The sequence below is a fragment of the Bubalus kerabau genome, chromosome 8 (assembly GCF_029407905.1).
Source record: "Bubalus kerabau isolate K-KA32 ecotype Philippines breed swamp buffalo chromosome 8, PCC_UOA_SB_1v2, whole genome shotgun sequence".
NCBI classification, from domain to species: Eukaryota; Metazoa; Chordata; class Mammalia; order Artiodactyla; family Bovidae; genus Bubalus; species Bubalus kerabau.
This window is the reverse complement of record NC_073631.1, coordinates 120,332,710-120,351,178: the sequence shown is the minus strand read 5'-3', so window position 1 is coordinate 120,351,178 and position 18,469 is coordinate 120,332,710. Positions and strand designations below refer to the sequence as shown.

The 18,469-nt window shown below is 51.8% G+C and overlaps 1 protein-coding gene across 4 annotated transcripts in view; it reads left to right on the top strand.

Annotated features, from left to right (window-relative positions):
- Positions 1 to 18,469, top strand: part of PAXIP1 (PAX interacting protein 1) — a 40,504-nt gene that overhangs the window by 1,258 nt on the left and 20,777 nt on the right. For 2 of the 4 annotated variants that reach the window (XR_008718187.1, XM_055591350.1), the window contains exons 2-6: positions 1,462 to 1,596; positions 6,937 to 6,980; positions 8,496 to 8,559; positions 14,970 to 15,083; positions 17,773 to 18,411. Coding sequence is in view for 3 of the 4 variants with exons in the window: in XM_055591350.1 (XP_055447325.1) it covers positions 1,462 to 1,596; positions 6,937 to 6,980; positions 8,496 to 8,559; positions 14,970 to 15,083; positions 17,773 to 18,411 (996 nt within the window). In the remaining variant the exon portion in view is untranslated. Of the gene's footprint in view, positions 1 to 1,461; positions 1,597 to 6,936; positions 6,981 to 8,495; positions 8,560 to 12,480; positions 12,590 to 14,969; positions 15,084 to 17,772; positions 18,412 to 18,469 lie in introns of those variants that run through there. The other 2 variants (XM_055591351.1, XM_055591352.1) reach the window with 2 other exon arrangements.

The following is an 18,469-nucleotide window of genomic DNA, read 5'->3' as shown; positions in this document are numbered from 1 at the left end:
TCCCCTCTAACTCTGAAGTAGAGGCTTTGACTTGGATAAACAGGTGGTGAACTCAAAGAGGTGAAAGTAAGTGCCTGTAGCAGGGTGGAGGCTTCTCCCTTCCAGCTTGGGTGCTCTTTCCTCACTGCCTGCTGTCCCTCTCCCCTCTGCCGCCTATCCTCTGGTTCATTTTAAGACTGACCAGAACTGAAGCAAATATTACTTAAAACCTGGAGGAAGCTGAACTGGAGCCATGCTTACTCAACTGTGAATCAAGTCTAAGGGCTTAAAAATGTCCTTGCAACCACTGAGGTCTGAAACTGTTTTCTGAAAGATGGTTGATTCTCTGAATCTTAAAATGTGGATTCCAGGAGTTCACTTGTGTCAGATGAACTTCTAGTTCACGACCACACATGGGTGCTCTCACCACCTGGAGCTTGCGGTGTGCTGCTCAGACCTGACCAGCGGCCTCCACCTGCCCTCCAGCCTCTGCGCCCACCCGGCCTCCGTTTCCGCCCCCCTGTGCTCTGGGATCTTGCTGGCTCAGAGCTTTGCCCCCATCTCTGTCTACACAGATGGCTTTACTCGGGTGGGACCCTGCTGTCCTCGATGCGCTGTGTGTCCTCCTAAATCGTACAGTGGCACCAGAGGAAGCCGTGCCCTAAACTAAAACTTTCTTTCCCCCGTCAGCTCGTAGTGGTGCTTGGGAGCTGTGCTGTGGTGTCGCAGTTTCTTGCACACGCCCCCTCAGTCACCAAGTCTTGCCAATTCCCTTGCATCATTTTCCTGTCCAGTTCGGTAACCTGCCTCTTTCACCTGAGTTATCGCAGGTGCTTCTTAATGCCTGTCCTGCCTTCACTCCCGCAGTGTAGACCTGTCCTTCCACTGGCGGCGGTCTTCCTGTCGTGTCTGATCATGGTCTTCCCTGCTGACCGCCTGCCCCTCAGCCTCTCTTTCAGAAGACACTCTATTTTATTTTGGGGTAAAATACAAAGGCGCAGCATCTGTGCCACACTGTCAATGGTCTGGTCTGTGTTCTGCCCGGCGTGTCGCATGCCGCCCTCTCCGCACGCTGACTGTGTTTCTGCGTGGCCGACGCCTTTAAGCTCCTTGAGATGCGGCTCCTACAGCGCCTCTTGCGGAACTTCTCCATTTATCAGAACTGCCTGTCCCCGCGCCTTTCTGTTGAGACGCTGTGTGTCGGTTGTTCGCCCTTCGTGCTCACCTTGTCTGTCAGTCCTTCTGTCTTCAAGAGGGACACTGTCCACTACCTCGGTCACAGGAGCTCTGTGCTTCCCTGTCAGTGAGTCAAGACTTGCTGCGTTTTGTCGTCCCTGTAGGTTTCCTTGCAGATGACTTGGTGGCAGGTATTAATCCTCTGTGGAGAACGTGGTGGATGTTTATTAGGATTTTCATGGTTCATGATCACTGGTATGCATTGAAATGCGGCGTGTTCCATTGTAACTCGTGTGCTTTTTGTAGGTTATTCAGCTTCTGAAAGCCGGGAAAGCGAAGGAAGTGTCGTACAACGCGCTCGCTTCGCACATCATCTCGGAAGATGGGGACAATCCAGAGGTGGGAGAGGCCCGCGAGGTCTTTGACTTGCCTGTCGTCAAGGTGGGTGGTAAATCTGCCCCGTTTTACACCCTTGGTCGTGTGTCTTGAAAGCGGCGCGCTGAAGCTTCTGTGCGGCTCTTCTCAGGCTGTTGGCTCAGGCTCCCGTCTGGGTGGGGAGCACTTGCAGCACTTGGACGCCTCCGAGGCGTCAGCCGGCAGAAGGCCCGGGCCTCCTCGCTGCAGCTCGTGCAGCTGCTACCGTGAGCCCGTTTGCCATGGGCTGGAAGTTCTCTAAGTCAAGAGAGCATGTTGAAGGCAGTGGATGTGCTGTCTTGACGCAGATGACGCTGGTGAATTCTGCTCGGAAGCTGGATTGACTCCCCAAGACACACCTGGAGCAGGGCTCCCTCGCACCCACAGCGGCCAGGGGCCCTGGTGTCCAGGCAGGCAGGTCTGCTGTTCGCTGTTTTCCGACAAGGGTCACGGTGGCCACTGGTCTCATTGTCCCCCGGTAGCATCTGGTTGTTCCCTGTAGCTCTCGCTTCCACTGCCCAGCTTGAGAGCTGTGGGCCGTTCGCTCTAGAAAGCGGAGCGTGTGCCGGTGGCCGAAAGCTTGGAGCTTGTTGATCTGCGTCCTGTTGCTCTGTTGCTGCTGAGGGTCGAACCAACTGCTGTTAAATGTGGGTTTTTGAAATTTAGGTTCGTAATTTTGATCCTTCAGTTTCATATTAGGCATTTGTTTTGAAATGGTTTTATTCCACTTTTTTTGTTTTTCTCTTTTTCACGCTGTTGCATGTGTTATCTTAAAATCACTGCGGAGGTTGCTGTAGCTTAATACCGAGAGCCTGGCAGTTGGGGGCGAGTGCTGTGGCGGGCAGCCTGCAGGCCGGCTTGCGCTGCGGCCGTCTGCCTCACCAGCATGCAGGCCCTGAACGCTGCCTCGCAGGCGCAGAAGCCCGACTTGGGAGAGTGGGCCTGCAGGCAGGTCTGTCTCACAGGAGGGTCCTTGCCCGCCAGGCCCTCCCGCAGCTGCTGCGTGTCAGAACCACACGCGGTTGCTTTGCGGTGTTGAAGCACAGCAGTCGTTCTGGCTGGCCGCGTCTTTCTGCCTGGCCAGCGGGCTCACTCCACCTGGTCCTTCGTGAAGACTGATGTCACAGGTGTCTTGCCCGCTTCCCCTGTGCCGCCTTGGAATAGTGGACCTGCCTCCGGCACCAGGCGCCCTGGGGCCCTGCTCTGCGTCCATCCTTCCATGGCTGTGGGGACCGAACCTCATCTCCCCCATAGTAGCCTGCAGCCTGTTGTCAATGGTGGCTCCAGGTAGACTGTGTGGACTCTTCATGACCCTTCAAAGGGCAACCCCTTGGTAACAAATTTGGGGTGCCAGGGTCCTTTTCCCCAGCCCAGTTACAGCAGTGCTTAAGTCTGGCGACCCCATCAAGCCCCTTTTGTAGCAAATATTTTGTAGTACCCCGTTTATTACCCTGAAATGAAATTGTTATGTAAGATAATATGTATTGTAAATATACATATTATTATTTATATACAAACGGCCCAAACAGGAATGTAAACAAAAAAAGGGAGGCAGATGGCAGTAAGTCCGCATTTCAGCACAGAGACCCTGGGGGGTTGGGGGGTGGATCCTGGGGGACCTGGTCCTCTGTCCCGCCCACCAGCACCAGCTCTGAGGGGAGTGCGGGCTGGTGACTGGGCGCTGCTGAATTCCTGAGCCCATCAGCACATCCCTCCCGGAGGTCGCTTTCCCAGGAAGGGTGTCCACCACGCGGCTGCCCAGAAGTAGCCATCACGCAGTCGCAGCGCGGCCATCGTGTCCCAGTCGGCTGACCATGGCCCCGCGTCTCATCCCCTCTGCTGCCGGGCACGCTGCTCACTCTCCCTCTCAGTGCGCCAGCCTGCCTTTACCTCGTGGTGCACTGCGCTATCCAGGGCTGCAGTGTGGGGACAGGGTGGAGGAGTCTTCCAGAGCAGTGCAGTGGTCTGCGCTCACTCCAGGACAGCGCGGTAGGCTCAGTCCTCGTCTGACCCGCTTGGTGCGCTGCCAGGCTGCTGGCTGCACTCAGCTGAACGTGGGGCCTGGTGCCCGGGGCTCTAGAGCAGAGGCTCAGGAGTCGTGGCTCTGGGCTTAGTAATCATGGCTCTGAACTTTAGAGCAGAGGCTCAGTAGTCGTGGCTCTGGGCTCTGGAGCAGAGGTTCAGTAGTCGTGGCTCTGGGCTCTAGAACAGAGGCTTAGTAGCCGTGGCTTTGGGTTCAGTAGTCGTGGCTCTGGGCTCAGTAGTCGTGGCTCTTGAGCTTTAGAGCGGAGGCTCAGGAGCTGTGGCCCTGGGCTCTAGAGCGGAGGCTCGGTGGTTGTGGCTCTGGGCTCTAGAGCGGAGGCTCGGTGGTCGTGGCTCTGGGCTCTAGAGCGGAGGCTCGGTGGTCGTGGCTTTGGGCTCTAGAGCAGAGGCTCAGTAATCGTGGCCCTGGGCTCTAGAGCGGGGGGTTTGGTGGTTGTGGCTCTGGGCTCTGTAGAGCGGAGGCTCGGTGGTCATGGCTCTGGACTCTAGAACAGAGGCTCAGTAGTCGTGGCTCTGGAGCGGAGGCTCAGTGGTTGTGGCTCTGGGCTCTGGAGCAGAGGCTCAGTGGTTGTGGCTCTGGGCTCTGGAGCGGAGGCTCGGTGGTCATGGCTCTGGGCTCTGGAGTGGAAGCTTGGTGGTCGTGGCTCTGGGCTCTGGAGTGGAGGCTCGATGGTTGTGGCTCTTGGCTCTGGAGCAGAGGCTTAGTGGTCATGGCTCTGGGCTCAGTAGTCGTGGCTCTCGGCTCTGGAGCAGAGGCTTAGTGGTCATGGCTCTGGGCTCAGTAGTCGTGGCTCCTGGGCTCTAGAGCGGAGGCTCGGTGGTCGTGGCTCTGGAGCGGAGGCTCAGTAGTCATGGTTCTGGGCTCTGGAGTAGAGGTTCAGTAGTCATGGCTCTGGCTCAGTAGTCATGGCTCTGGGCTCTGGAGCGGAGGTTCAGTAGTCGTGGCTCTGGGCTTAGTAATCATGGCTCTGAACTTTAGAGCAGAGGCTCAGTAGTTGTGGCTCTGGGCTCTGGAGCGGAGGTTCAGTAGTCGTGGCTCTGGGCTCTAGAACAGAGGCTTAGTAGCTGTGGCTCTGGGTTCAGTAGTCGTGGCTCTGGGCTCAGTAGCCGTGGCTCCTGGGTTCTAGAACGGACGCTCAGTAGTCATGGCTCTTGGGCTTTAGAGCGGAGGCTCAGGAGCCTTGGCTCCTGGGCTCTAGAATGGAGCCTCAGCAGCCGTGGCTCTGGGCTCAGTAGTTGTGGCTCTGCTCAGTAGCCGTGGCTCCTGGGCTCTAAAGCGGAGTCTCAGTAGTCGTGGTGCAGAGCCTTAGGTGCTCTGCAACATGTGGGATTGTCCTGGACCAGGGATCGAACCCATGTTTCCTGTGTTGGCAGGCAGATGCTTCACCACTGAGCCACCAGGGAAGCCTGGCACCAAGAGTTTTTAAACCTTTTGTTTTGTGGAAATGCTTTCCCCAGTGGCCTTGGAGGCCTCGTTGGAAGCGTTAATTCTGCTGACTTGCAGTGGCTTTATTTTGTATATTGTTGCTTGCTTTGGGGATAAACAGCTCCCTGTTACTGTGCTTTTCTAGCTCCACTTGTGCTTTGGTACGAGTGTGTTCTCCTCCTTAGCTGCAGTGTCTTATCTAGACTTACCTGGATGAGGGGTTGGGGTGAGTCTGTTTATGATGACTTTGAAGCAGCCAGCCCAGCAGTTTTTCAGTGCACCTGTCCTTTCCCCTCCTGCAGCCGCCAGGGGCAGCTTTCGGTGTGACTGCTGCGGGCAGAGTGGTAAGGTGCCAGTCCCCGGTGCCAGCTCCTCTGGCCCGCCCATGTGAGTCACGTGTCAGGGTGTTGACCTGGTCTTCTGCCGTATCCTCCTGCTGTGGACCCAGGGCGGCTGGGGAACTGGTCTCAGGAAGGACACCTGGCGCACCACACGTGTTGGCTGCTGAGGGCTTTGGGGTCGCAGCTGAGATGCCGAATGGAGCGGGAGGCGGAGCCTTTTGGGGGTTCCTGGGAGGCCGGCTCCCTCCCATCACTGGAGTCTCCCCAGGACCAGAGTCACGGACGACGTTACACACCCCTTCCTGCTTGGTGGCTCAGCCACAGAGCCACAACTTTGGTGAAGTGGTGAAATCAGTGTGAAGTGACTCACATCACAGATGTCACACATATGTAGACTTATGCTGAGGAATTGCTGATGTTACCTGGCGTAGAAGGAGAGGGCACTCGGATTTCTGAGGTTCTCTCAAGGTGTCTGTGGTATATTAGACGTGAGTGTCGTACAAGCAGCTGAGGTTTCTGAAGTCAGCCGGCTGCTGTGTGTTTTTTCACAGTAATTCTGTGAAGCAGACCTACCAGAATAATGGTTAATGTGATTTTCAGAATTAAATGTCAAAGTAAGATGATTATTCAAAAATATAATTTACCCAAAAAGGTAGTAAGTAATGTGTTTTGTGGTTCATAGAAAGATCAGCAGACAGAAAGGCCTCATGTGATTTACAAACATTGTATCTCCTTGACCTCCTGAAGAAAAACCCCAAAACTCCCACCTTTAGACCAGCCAGGACTCCGGACTCCAGAGGAGACTTGGAGGGGCCATGTGTGCCTGGCACGTGGGTAGGGTAAGGCTCCAGTTGTGAAGACAGCTTCTAGCTGGACGAGAGGCTTACGCAGCAGCCCAGAGAGTCGGACACACCTGGAGCGACTGAGCAAGCGTGGAAGCCTGGAATAGAAGCTTCTGTATATATAAGCTTTTTTTTTTTTTTTTTAATTTTTTTTGCCATTTTATTTTTTATTTTTATTTTTTTAAATTTAATTTTATTTTTTAAACTTTACATAATTGTATTAGTTTTGCCAAATATCAAAATGAATCCGCCACAGGTATACATGTGTTCCCCATCCTGAACCCTCCTCCCTCCTCCCTCCCCACACCACACCAATACAGTATACTAACGCATATATATGGAATTTAGAAAGATGGTAACAATAACCCTGTGTACGAGACAGCAAAAGAGACACTGATGTATAGAACAGTCTTATGGACTCTGAGAGAGAGGGAGAGGGTGGGAAGATTTGGGAGAATGGCATTGAAACATGTAAAATATCATGTATATAAGCTTTTAAAGAGCCGGTAGCATTTCATTGCACAGGTGGGCTTTTCCCCTTGGGGACTAATAGCTAATATTTGACCCTGATGCTTGAGAGCTGGGACTGCAGTCTGGATGCTGTACCACTGGTGATAACACAGCCTTTCATTTCCAGGAGCAGCACTGGGCGCATGGTGCGTTTTGAATGGGAACCGGAACTGTGTTTTGATTTGCACTTTGTGTTCTTTTTCAGCCTTCTTGGGTGATCTTGTCCGTTCAGTGTGGAGCTCTTCTCCCGTATCCTTTTTGGGGAAGGAGGGAGGGAGGGGGTGACTCTGGGTCCAAGACTCAAGCGCGCCTCACTTCTGCGCTGACGTGTGAGTCGGGAGGTCGTGTGTGTCCTGCTCTGTCCCTCCTGTATCCAGGCGTCTGTTCGGATCCTTGTCGTTCCCCCTGGGGGCGGGGGGCCAGCTGTGTGGAGGCAGCTGTAGCCTGGGCCTGAGGCACAAGTTCTCGTCCCACAAATTGGCTTTAGGACCCAGGCAGTCTAGACCTCAGTTCTGTTGTCTTTGGAACAGCTGGCTTCTGTGGTGTCTGGTTAGATGGACTGTTGCTAAAATTCTCAGTCTCTATGAACCCAGTCACGAACTATTTGAAGAGTAGATGGGCAAAGCGAACATCAGGACAGCTTTAGTTTTATATCATGCGGTGTTGTTCTTTTTATTACGTTGGATGGAAGTATATTAATCCATTTCTACATTAATTCCACCCTTAATGTGGAGGGTCTGCTCGGGGCCTAGTTCTGCAGACAGGACTGCCAGGCCCGCGTTCCTGCCCCAGGGGGCTGCCCTGCACTGCGTGTTTCCCTAGTGTGACTGGAACACACACACGCCGCCTCCCACACGTGCACACACAGCAGGCAGAGGGTTGCCAGGACTGCATTTCTGCACCCAGGAAGCTGCCCCTGCGTTGCGCGCTGGCTCAGCACGCAGAAGTAACGCTGTAACCCATTCGAGGTCCAGACACTCCAGATTCCTTAAAAAGTCATGTTAGCTTTGAACAGACTGTGAAGTTCAGGCCCTGGAGGTCATGTCTGCTGACAGAGAGGCCTGTGCCCGGGGCTGCATGCTGTGAGCGCTCAAAGAATATGTTGATGGAGGGTTTTTTTTTTTAATATTTATTTATTTATTTGGCTGTGCTGGGTCTTTGTTCCAGCACACAGGATCTTTAGCTGTGGCGTGTGGGATCCAGTTCCCTGACCAGGGATCGAACCCGGGGCCCCCTGCATTGAGAATGCGGAGTCTCAGCCACTGGACCACCAGGGAAGTCCCAGTTGATGGAGTTTTAAGAGCCAGAGCTTCAGAATTGGGACAGACCTTGGGAATTACATACATATTCTAATCCTTGTTTTAGTGAAGGGAAAGCTGAAGCTCAGTTGTCTTGCCCAAGTTCACAGAGTATGATGGTGCTAAAACTAGACCTTGGGTTCCTCTGAAAGATTCTTCTAGGCAACAGGAGTAATCATGCTAAAATAGCTCAAGACTTCCAGCGTTCTTTTGGGATAATGCCGGGCCACATGTGGCTGTGTGTGTGTGTGTGTGTGTGTGTGTGTCTCTGTCTGTGTGTAGTTGGGTGCTTCTCCCGCCTGCCCTGCGCTCTTCTTCGGCCAGCTTAAGTCTGCCTCTTTGCTAACGGGATTGAGTGGGAAGCAGAAGGTGGGTGGTGTCCGCACGGGCAGGTCGGAGCTGTCTCTTGGTGGAGTAGAGGTTGCACTGGTGTCATTTCATTGGACTCTTAATATGTGTGCAACAGAGTAAATGGTTTTTCTCCAGAGTCGTGTCAGATTTTTTTTGGAATCACAGCCTGCCTCTCTCAGGTAAGTGTGGCACAGTTCCTCTTGTGTTATTTACGTAACAGTTCTGAATTTTTATATGATTGGACATATGTTGTATTTGTAAACCAGTGTTGCTTAACTAAACTCCATATTCAGTATGAGCTTACAACAATTATTTAAACATTCATACCCAGTCTTAAGATTCAAAGCTTTAATGGGTGAAAATGGTCTTTCTAATCTAAAGAATTACAGAGATTTAAAACTTGAGTATGAAAACATGTTAAAAGTGAAATTAAAAGGTGACAAGGAGACTCCATTCAGAAATAAAAGCAGAGTTTTTTCTCGTAAGAGGCTCATGCAGACCAGTGAAACGTTTCTATGAAGAGGAATTTCAGATAAGTACAGCAAAACATTTGATACACTTTGTGTGCCCGTTAATAGCACTGAGATAAGATTGTCTGCGTCGCAAATGTGTGACAGTGTATTCAGTGCTGGCCGAGCTGTAGCCAGGCTTCCCCGCCCCCCACAGGAGTGCAGATCGGTGAGCAGTTTTCTAGAAAAGTCAGGCCATGTCAGAGCCAGAGGAGACTCAGTTGTTTTCCTTGCAGGTCTCGTGTGTTTAGACGTTTATCCCAAATTGATAGAGATAACGGCAGATTGATGCATAAAGGCAGCATTATTTATGAGAGGGTAAAATTGGAAATAAGCAGATCATCCACGATTTGGAAATGTTTAAGAAACTATTCTGGTCCATTATTAATACATAATAATCCAGCTATCTAGCCAGTTTTGAATTTTGTTTTATAAACGTATGCAGACACATGGGTAATTTTTTAAATGGGGGACAAAGCAGGATATAACATAGTTATGTACAGTATTACATCAACCAAATAAAATATGTAAGAAATATCCGGGAAAAAAGAAACATCTGAAGGGGGACCAAGACGTTGGCATTGATGGATTTTGGAGCGGTGCACGTTCAGCGTCGTTCCGTCCCGGTCTGTCCTCTCAGTCCCCAGCCGGAAACCCTCAGTCTGTAAACAGCTTTTATGAAAGGTCAGGCTGGTGGTGGTCGAGCTTCCTTGGGGTCAGGCGCAGCCACTGGGCAGGAGGAGGCTTGGTTAGCCCGATCTGTTTCTGTAGCCTGAGGACCTCATTCCGTCTGAGGCTCTTATGTTGACACTTTGGGTCTCGCCATCTCTGAGGAGGTCTTCGAGAACAGGGTGTCCAGGATGTTAGGTGAGACTGAAAGGACTTTGGTTAGAATTGTGCCTTCTTACAGCTTTGTAACAGAAGCCTGTGGAGCCGGGCGGCATCAGTTTAGTGCGTTGATTGTCAGCCAGACCCAAGCTTTTGTACAGGTGGTGCCTCCACGGCCCCTTCTCTGCCCAGGCAGTATGTCGACTGATTCTGTGTTTTTTTGTAAATTCTGGAAGTTCTTTAAAATTATAAAATCCTCTCTTTTTTGTTTTTGCTATATCGATTTAATAGAGATCCTTGAAAAGTTGGCTTTTTTCCTTAAGAATAGAAAGTTTGTTGGTATTTGTGTTTTTCAGTGTTTTTCACATCTTTGTAATAAATGTAAATTTATATGATGATGATTTTTAAAATCGGCTAAAATGAAAACCTTTTTACAATGGGTACTGTGGTTGCATGCAGTTTTTATTGTTTTCTTTATACTTCTCTGTATGTTCCAAATTTATAACAAGCATCAGGAAAGTTTTTAAAATGAAAACATTTTATTACTGTTACTCCTCATGCGTAAACAAAATATACTGTGGCTAAAATGTAAAATTTGTATTTAATTATATTTGTACTGATTGGATCTCTGGGTTCATGATTCAGAGCCCACTGTCCAGACAAGAGAGGAAGAGGCCGAGGCAGGGAGTCCTGTGGCTGTTTTCAAGGGTCAAGGTCATAGTGACATGGTCTTTAGCAGACCTGACTTGGAAAAATAAATAAGATTATTCATTGATTAGAATATGAGCACTGTGAATATGAGGCGATGACAGGGTTTTAAATCAGGGATCTGAGTTTGACACTGGAGAGCCTTCTAGTCTTGGGGAAATAGAAACGCAGTTACGTTTGACAAAGGTTTTGGCATATGCAGCGGGTTATACGTAGTCAGTACACTCGGTGTGTGAGGGTCGGTGCACGTGGCTGGGCCGCAGGGGTCACCTGTGAGCTTAGAGAAGGCGGGGCCGTGTGGATGGCAGGGTCCGGACAGCCCGGGTGGATGTGGTGAGGTCTGCGAGGCCACGGCACAGTGGGTGGAGCAGGTGGAGCTGGAGGGGAGAGCAGAGGGGAGGTGGGGGCTCCGAGCACTGTGAGGGCGCCGGCCTCAGAGGCCTCAGAGCGGGGCTGCCTGCTGGGGTGGAGAGGAGAGCTCGGAGACACAGGGGGCGGAAACCTGGGTGCGGGAGGGAGCTCCATGAGGTGCCTGCTTCCCTCCTTAGTTTCTTACGTATTGAGTCTTGATTGCAGATGTTTACATGAGGACATTTGGAAAACACAGGAAGAAAGCAAACAAGTTAAAAATCACTTGCATTCCTGTAGGTGAAACTGATCTGAGAGCCCTGAGCAGGAACAGTGGGCGGGGTGGGGATGGGGTGAGACGGGCACTGGAACCCAGGTTAGCACCGTGTCCCTGAAGACAGCACAGACCTGAGGAGTGGGTGGACGGGAGTTGGAGGGTCTGCGTAAGGAAAGGTGGGGGCACAAAGGAAGAGGAGCCGATGCTCACAGTGGGCCTCTGGTGGGTGTTCCACAGAAGGGCACGGCCGGGTGACTTCCTTTCCCAAGTTAGGAGCATCGCTGGGCCTGGGCTGCAGAGGGGAAGAGATGAAGTCAGCCTGAAACCCAGTACTGTCCAAGCGCAGGGACCTGGGACTTGCGTGAAGGCTGAGAAGTGCATCCTTGCAGAGGAGGGTGGAGGGAGGCGCAGGCTCAGGAAGACACCCTTGAGTGGGGAGACAGGAGGCTTCAGAGTGAGCAGAGACACTAGCGGAGGCGGGCGGGCGGGCGGGGCAGCTCTAGGAGCCAGGGGGTCAGGCCCCGCATGGTTTCATCGCTGGGGCCAGTAGGGGGACACATGGAGTGTCAGCTTGAGTCCCTCTGCCCGGCTCAGTGCTGCGGGCAGGGGGCTGGCTGCGGCTGCATGCGGGCTTGGGGGTCTGTGTGCACCTCCAGCTCTGGGTTGAGAAAGCTACAGGTGAGGTCAGCATGGGGGAGACCGGGGACCCCAGGAAGAACCTGAGAGGCATCTGGGGTCGACGGGCGGGTGTCAGGGAGGTGGCCCGGCTGGGGGGCTTGTCCAGGTGTGCACTTCACTGTGGGGGGTGGCTGGGGCCCTGGTGGACAAAACAGCGGATTTAGCGAGATGGCTGACAAGGGTTTTATGGCCCTGAAGCAGATTGATCAGGTGTGCCGTTCAGACCCCAGACCCTTCGTGTGAGCGTCACTGTGATGGAGCTGGTTTTTGTGGGTCCATCGCTCGCTGCACTTACTCTCACCGTCCGCCATTTGTGGCCAAGGCAGCTGTGCTTCGTCGGAGTCGATGGCTCAGCCAAGAGTGAGGAAACTCAGAGCACGCTGGGGACGCTAACTCTGGCTGCTGACACTCGCTCACTCAGTTGTGAGATGGATAACACGTGTCTGTCCAGCGTGCAGCTGCAGGCCCCGCCCACCACGCCTGTGCGGGTGCTTTGTGAAGCGGGAGGCAGGTTCCCCTCAGGTGGGGGCGCAGGGTGTGGGTGGCACCGGGGATGGGGTCAGCACGGGTAACCTGCCCCGAGCAGCCTCTGCAGCACGGGCACACGCACACGCAGGCAGGCAGGCAGGCAGGCGGGGCTCCACCGCCGCGGAGGGACTGTTGTTGGCGGTTCTCAGTGACCTTCTGTCTTTTCCCGTCAGGGTGTTGAGACGCTGGAGCTCTTGTTGGAGTCTTCCAGAGCGCTCCAGGGAGAGGTAGGGAAGGGCGCTTGTGCCGGCAGAAGTTGGGAAGCACAGACATCACCCGCCTTCTCCCGAGCCAGTGTTGACGCAGGCTGCGGCCGCGGTTGTCGTGTGCTGGGTAGGTGGTGGGCAGGTCCCTGTGTGTGAGAGCCTGCCAGGGCCTGACTGCACTCTGGGAGGCCCTTTCCATCTGTATCTCAATCAACAAAGAATTTCTTGACTGCCTACCCTGTGCCTCGCACTGTACTAGGCCCCAGCCGAGGTTCTGAGGTCAGGACAGGCCTCGCACCCGAGGCGCTCCTCCCTGGTCGGCGGGCTGAGAGCTCGTGCGCAAGAGGGACGAAGAGGGGCTCATGGAGCTGCACCCCAGGAGTGTCTGGGCGGGAGACCTGGAGAGGGGGCCGTCCTGGTGCAGAGGGAGGCCCTTTCCCACGGGGGCGCGGCGAGGAGCACCCTCTGCTCAGGGTGGAGGGGGCTCAGTGCCCCTTGAGGGCAGCTTGCTGTGGGAGTGCAGGGGCCAGGGGTGCTGAGCTGAGAGAGTAGTGGCCCAGGGTCAGGGCCAGCCGCCTGGGCGGGGGCACAGTGAGGGGGCAGCCGTGCACAGGTCGGGGTGGAGGGGGGTTGCCCGAGACACTCTGGAAGCGCTCAGATCTGAGCCCGATGGGTCAAGGAGACGTCCAGGCTCTTTTAGCTGAGCTGATAGATTAGTTTAGGAAGATTGCTGTTTTAAAAAAGAAGAGCATTTTTTTCCCCAGTTATAAATGCTTTTGAAAATTTGGAAAATACAGAAAAGTATAAAAATGAAAATTAAAATGTCCCCATGACCCCGTCACCACCAGGTAGCTATTGTTAGCAGTTTCGTGTGGAAAGAGCATTCTCCATCACACTGTTAGAGATTCACTGGATGAGCTGGTGCAAATACGTTCAAGTCACTTAATGCAAACACAGGTTGATGAAGACTCTGATTCCAGGAAGTTTTCCAAGTGGATACAAGTTAGAGTTTGGGGGCTTGGTCCATGCAGGGCCTTGCCTCCCCCATGCAGTGTTCTTTCCACAGCAGCTTGCTATGCTCTGTTGAAACCCAGCCAGGGTCCAGGCCGTAGGGTGGAGGACTAGTCAGTGAACTAAAAATAATAAAGCCACGTCTAGATTGCGGTTTTTATTTCATTTGTAATAAAGATTACATAACGATTTATTAGAGTTGTATGTTTTATCATGTAATTAAATCTCACCACCAAATGCTGCAGGATATGTTTTTGTGGAAGTCACTATTAAAAATAACACCTTCTGATCAAGTCTCCTGAAATGTGTCACTGACTAAAGACATACAAAATAATGATTTTAAGGTGACTTTGTAAAATTAATGTGTTCTTGTTAGTATTCACAGAGTAGTATGGAATGCAAAATAATTTCTAGAAATATTTGTAAAATAGAGAGTAGATACAGGATGTTAGATTTTCGGCAATCTGAATAATGACAGTTAAAAAGAAAAATTTTGTTAAACTTAAAAAAAATTAGCTTGAGACAAAGTTCAGAATTCTTAACTATAATTCACAATTTATAGTAAGTTACCTAAAATTGACTTCAGTGATTATCTTAGAATTAACACCTTTGTTTTCCTTAAATGTTTCTTTTGACTTTCAGATGATAAAGTTTTATTTTTTAGAAATTGTTTTTAGTAGGACCTGCCCTTAGCGAAGCAGTCTAGAGCAGTGGGAAGCACAGTTTGGAGTCAGGCCTGGGCTTAGGCAGACCTAGGTTTTACAATGATCAGCTTTGACTTCTGTGAGTTCGTGCGTCCTCTGCTGGGTCGCAGGGACGAGGAGCCCCTGGCACAGTTCCTGGCACATAGTAGGCAGGCAATAAATGGAGCTGTTGGTTCTGGAGTGAAAGCCTCTGTCACAGCATAAGCCATCGCATCTGCGTCTCAGCTTCATCACTTGCGTGCGCAAGCATAGGAATTACGCCTTTTATGCTTGCCTCATTTTCTGTGTGCTTGGTAATTATGTTTTCCCCTGAGCTTATACGCCACTGTATTTTTGTCTTTTATTTTTAATTCATTTCATAATAAGCATTTATTTGTTATCCATTAATTCTTAAGGAATCCCTTGAATATGATCTTTATACTACTGTATTGAAACATTTTAAAAAATGACAGAGTTGGAAGATGGAGTGTGGGGTACTAGTTCTGTGTCCCTGTCATTTCGGTATGTAATGAAGTAATCCTCCACTCAGCCCCTAGAGTGTAGACGTAAGTATTTTTTAGTTTTACTTGGTGACAAGGCAAAAAAGGTGATGTTTATAAAACTTAAGATAGAAGTAAAAGTTTACTGTAACAAGCACATAGGTGAAAGCTCATCGCTTTTTCCCACTAATATGCTTAGGTTAATTTCATTTAAGAAGGAAAAAAGTAGATGAGCACAGTGGTTATGATGTCACATAGCGTGGGCAGGCAAGTCGGTGAGTGTGATGGAAGTATGATTTCTGGTTCCTGCCAGGTGTCGCCTGAGGACCGAAGCGCCCTGTGGGCGATGCTCACCTTCCACGGGGGCGGCTGCCAGCTGAACCTCAACAGGAAGTGCACGCACCTGGTTGTTCCCGAGCCAAAGGGGGTAAGCGACCCATGTACGTTCTCCTTTTAAATGTCTTCTAAGCATTTCCAGTCATCGCATGTCTTCTTTGAACTTCTTTTAAATTAACTGGATTCTGTTTGCAAAAGCTGATAATGTGAGTTTATGTCACTTGTAAAACAGCTTCATTCCACAAAGGATGGGAGATGACGAATTTTACTTTGAACCGGATGTAACTTTTAAATACAAAGATTGGACAGATTTTTTAATCTTTAGGTTTCCTTTCACATCGACTAAAACTTCAATTTTGTGAAAATGTGTGTTAGTGCTCTTTACAATTTTTACAAAGGGTCATACTGAGTATAATTATAAACATGCATTTGGAGCAGTTCTCAGTGTACTGTCCTTCTTAATAACCTGAAATATTTAAGCGGTGTTGATCTGCTCGAGCCCAGGGCTCTTCTCTAAGCACGGGTGGGGCTGTGGGGATTGAGGTTCCCAAGTGGGGTGCAGGTCAGCAGCGCAGCCCCGCAGGACGTGTTAGGGCTGCAGGCTGGCCTCCCGCGCGCCCCAGACCGAGTGAAACAGGACCTGCTGGGGTGGGGAACCCGGGGTTTCTGCCGCAGCCTCATGAGGTGCGAGCACCGCTCTCGCGTGGAGGCCGAGCTTTTCTCCTCCCATGGACAGTTATTTAGCACTTTGAGAATGAAGTATAGTGTGTTCATAGTAGGAAGGTCTTTTGACAAGTTACTGTTCCCGTGTCAGTCGTTACCTCCATATTTTTTATTGCCCTCAGTCTGAATCAACACCACGTGTGTCTTACCCGAGTGCACTAACTCACTGAGTGGGAGGTGGGCGTGCGGGTCTGGGGTGAGGGGGCGTGGAAGCAGAGAGACCCACCTGCCAGGAGGGTCCCTTTCCCTGGGCCCCGGGAAGCAGGGCAGCCCGTGGATGTGTACCGTTCAGAGTGCTCATTCTCTGACGAGAAAGTGAGCTGTGAGCTGGTGAGTGTGCTTTAACGTAGTAAGCCACATAATCCAAGGAGAAGCTCTGAAAATTTGGGGCTAATCTTAAAGTCTACTTAAGTAAAAAGTTGTATCTTATATGACAATTTAAGAGATAAGTAGTATGCTTTGATTAGAGTATAGGGTTTTTTTTATTTTCTATGAACTGGTTTATAGCTGAAAATAAATCCTTTGATTTTAGGTAGCTAGTTTAAGGGGAATGAAATGTTTATAAGTTTTAAAACTACGAGAGAATACTTGTAAAAGGTCACATTACAGTTGGAGGCAGTATATGAATCGAGTGGATTTGTCAGACCAGCTGAAAGTGAAAGTCGCTCAGTTGTGTCCATGGAATCCTCCAGGCCAGAATACTGGACTGGGTAGCCTTTCCCTTCTCCAGGGTATCTTCTCAACCCAGGGACCAAACCCAGGTCTCCTGCATTGCAGGTGGATTCTTTACCAGCTGAGCCACAAGGGAAGCGGAAGAATACTGGAGTGGGTAGCCTATGCATTCTCCAGGGGATCTTCCCGACCCAGGAATCGAACCGGGGTCTCCTGCATTGCAGGTGGATTCTTTACCAACTGAGCTAGCTGACTATATACACAAAACTAAATGGCACTTTTAATTTTTTTCATTTTTGATCAATTTATGGAGAAAATACATAAATGGCATGATGAAACTGTTTTCTGTATTCTTGGATTTTTAAAATGTATTAAATTGAGACAAATGGAGGAATTTAATAACGGCCAAAACACAGGGAATGTTGCTCAGTGTTCGGCGGAGGGAGCTGGTTTCCGGGTGTACATGCTCCACTCCACTGAAGGCGGAAGGCGGAGCTGGGGAGGGTCCTCGGGTCCTCCAGCCCGCCCCTGGCCCTGGCGTGCAGCCGGAAGTGGGTGTAGTTTATGGCCCCAAATAACGTGTTTTCCCGAGAATGGCTGTTAGCCGAGGCTTTAGCACAGGCGGGTCGGACTCGGTCGGTTCACCGAGCCACGTTTACGAACGGGTTCACTTAAAGCTGCTCTATCACATTGCTCTCGCGTAGCGTTTCCTTCGTCTCTCTTCCCTCGGGCGTGCCTTCCGCTTTGCCCTGTCCCCTAGGAGCGTCCTCCTGCCAGGCGCCCCCGCTCGCTGCCCACAGACCCCGCCGGGCCTCCCTGCCCGCGGCCCACGCGGCTTGGCGCTGGCTTCCGTCATAGTCCCGTCGCCTGTTTGACTTCTGTGCAGAGCTCAGTCGGAAGCCTCGTGGGGTCAGAATCATTGCGGCTTTGTGTTTATAGCGGAACGAGCTTGGTGCACGCCGGTGCCTGGTGGAGCGGTGTCCTCACGCCCCGTGACTGCCTGTGGTCCTGGGCGCTCTGCCCACCGCAGCACGGCTCCGAGCGGCTCTTGGTGATTACCACGCTGGACGGCAGACACGCCTTTCACTCTTGAGCGTCTCACGGGAGTCCTGGCGCTGCGTGTTGTCAGAAGTTGCGTTTGTAAACAAGAATTGAAGCACAGTCTTTTCAGACTGCTGTTGGCACATGCGACGGCGTCCTGTGACCCCTGATACGTGGTTCTTCTTGTCTCCTGTCTGAAGGGGTCTGAGTGGTTCCTGTGGGTGAAGTGGCCACAACAGGAGTTGACTTTTGTCTTCCTAGAGTTCTTGCTTTGCGTCCGTGATTCTAGGAGATCTGATAAACCCCGCAGCTTGTTTCTGTGTGTGTCTGTGCTTCACCCACAGGAGAAATACGAGTGTGCTTTGAGGAGAGCCAGTATTAAGATTGTGACCCCCGACTGGGTCCTGGATTGCATCTCCGAGAAGACCAGGAAGGACGAAGCCCTTTATCACCCCCGCCTCATCGTCTACGAGGAGGAGGAGGAGGAAGAGGAAGAGGAGGAAGGGGCGGGCAATGAGGAGCCGGACTCCCCGAACGAGGGCAGCACTGACGGGAAGTCCAGCCCGGCCAGCTCTCAGGAGGGCTCCCCCTCCGGCGAGCCGCCGTTCTCACCCAAGTCGAGCGCTGAGAAGTCCAAAGGGGAGCTGATGTTCGACGACTCCTCTGACTCCTCGCCGGAGAAGCAAGAGAGGAACTTAAACTGGACCCCAGCGGAGGTCCCCCAGCTGGCGGGGGTGAAGCGCCGGCTGCCCCCCGGCAAGGAGCCCGGGCTGATTAACCTGTGTGCCAACGTGCCACCTGTCCCTGGGGGCATCCTGCCGCCCGAGGTCCGTGGAAGCTTGCTGGCTCCGGGACAGAGCCTGCAGGGCCCCGAGAGGCCCGAGGTGATGGCCGCCTGGAGTCCGGCCATGCGGACGCTGAGGAACATCACGAACAACGCCGACATCCAGCAGATGTCCAGCCGCCCCTCCAACGTGGCGCACGTAAGTCACTCTTAGAGACAGAAATGTAAATGTCCGATTTCAGTCATCTTAGGATATC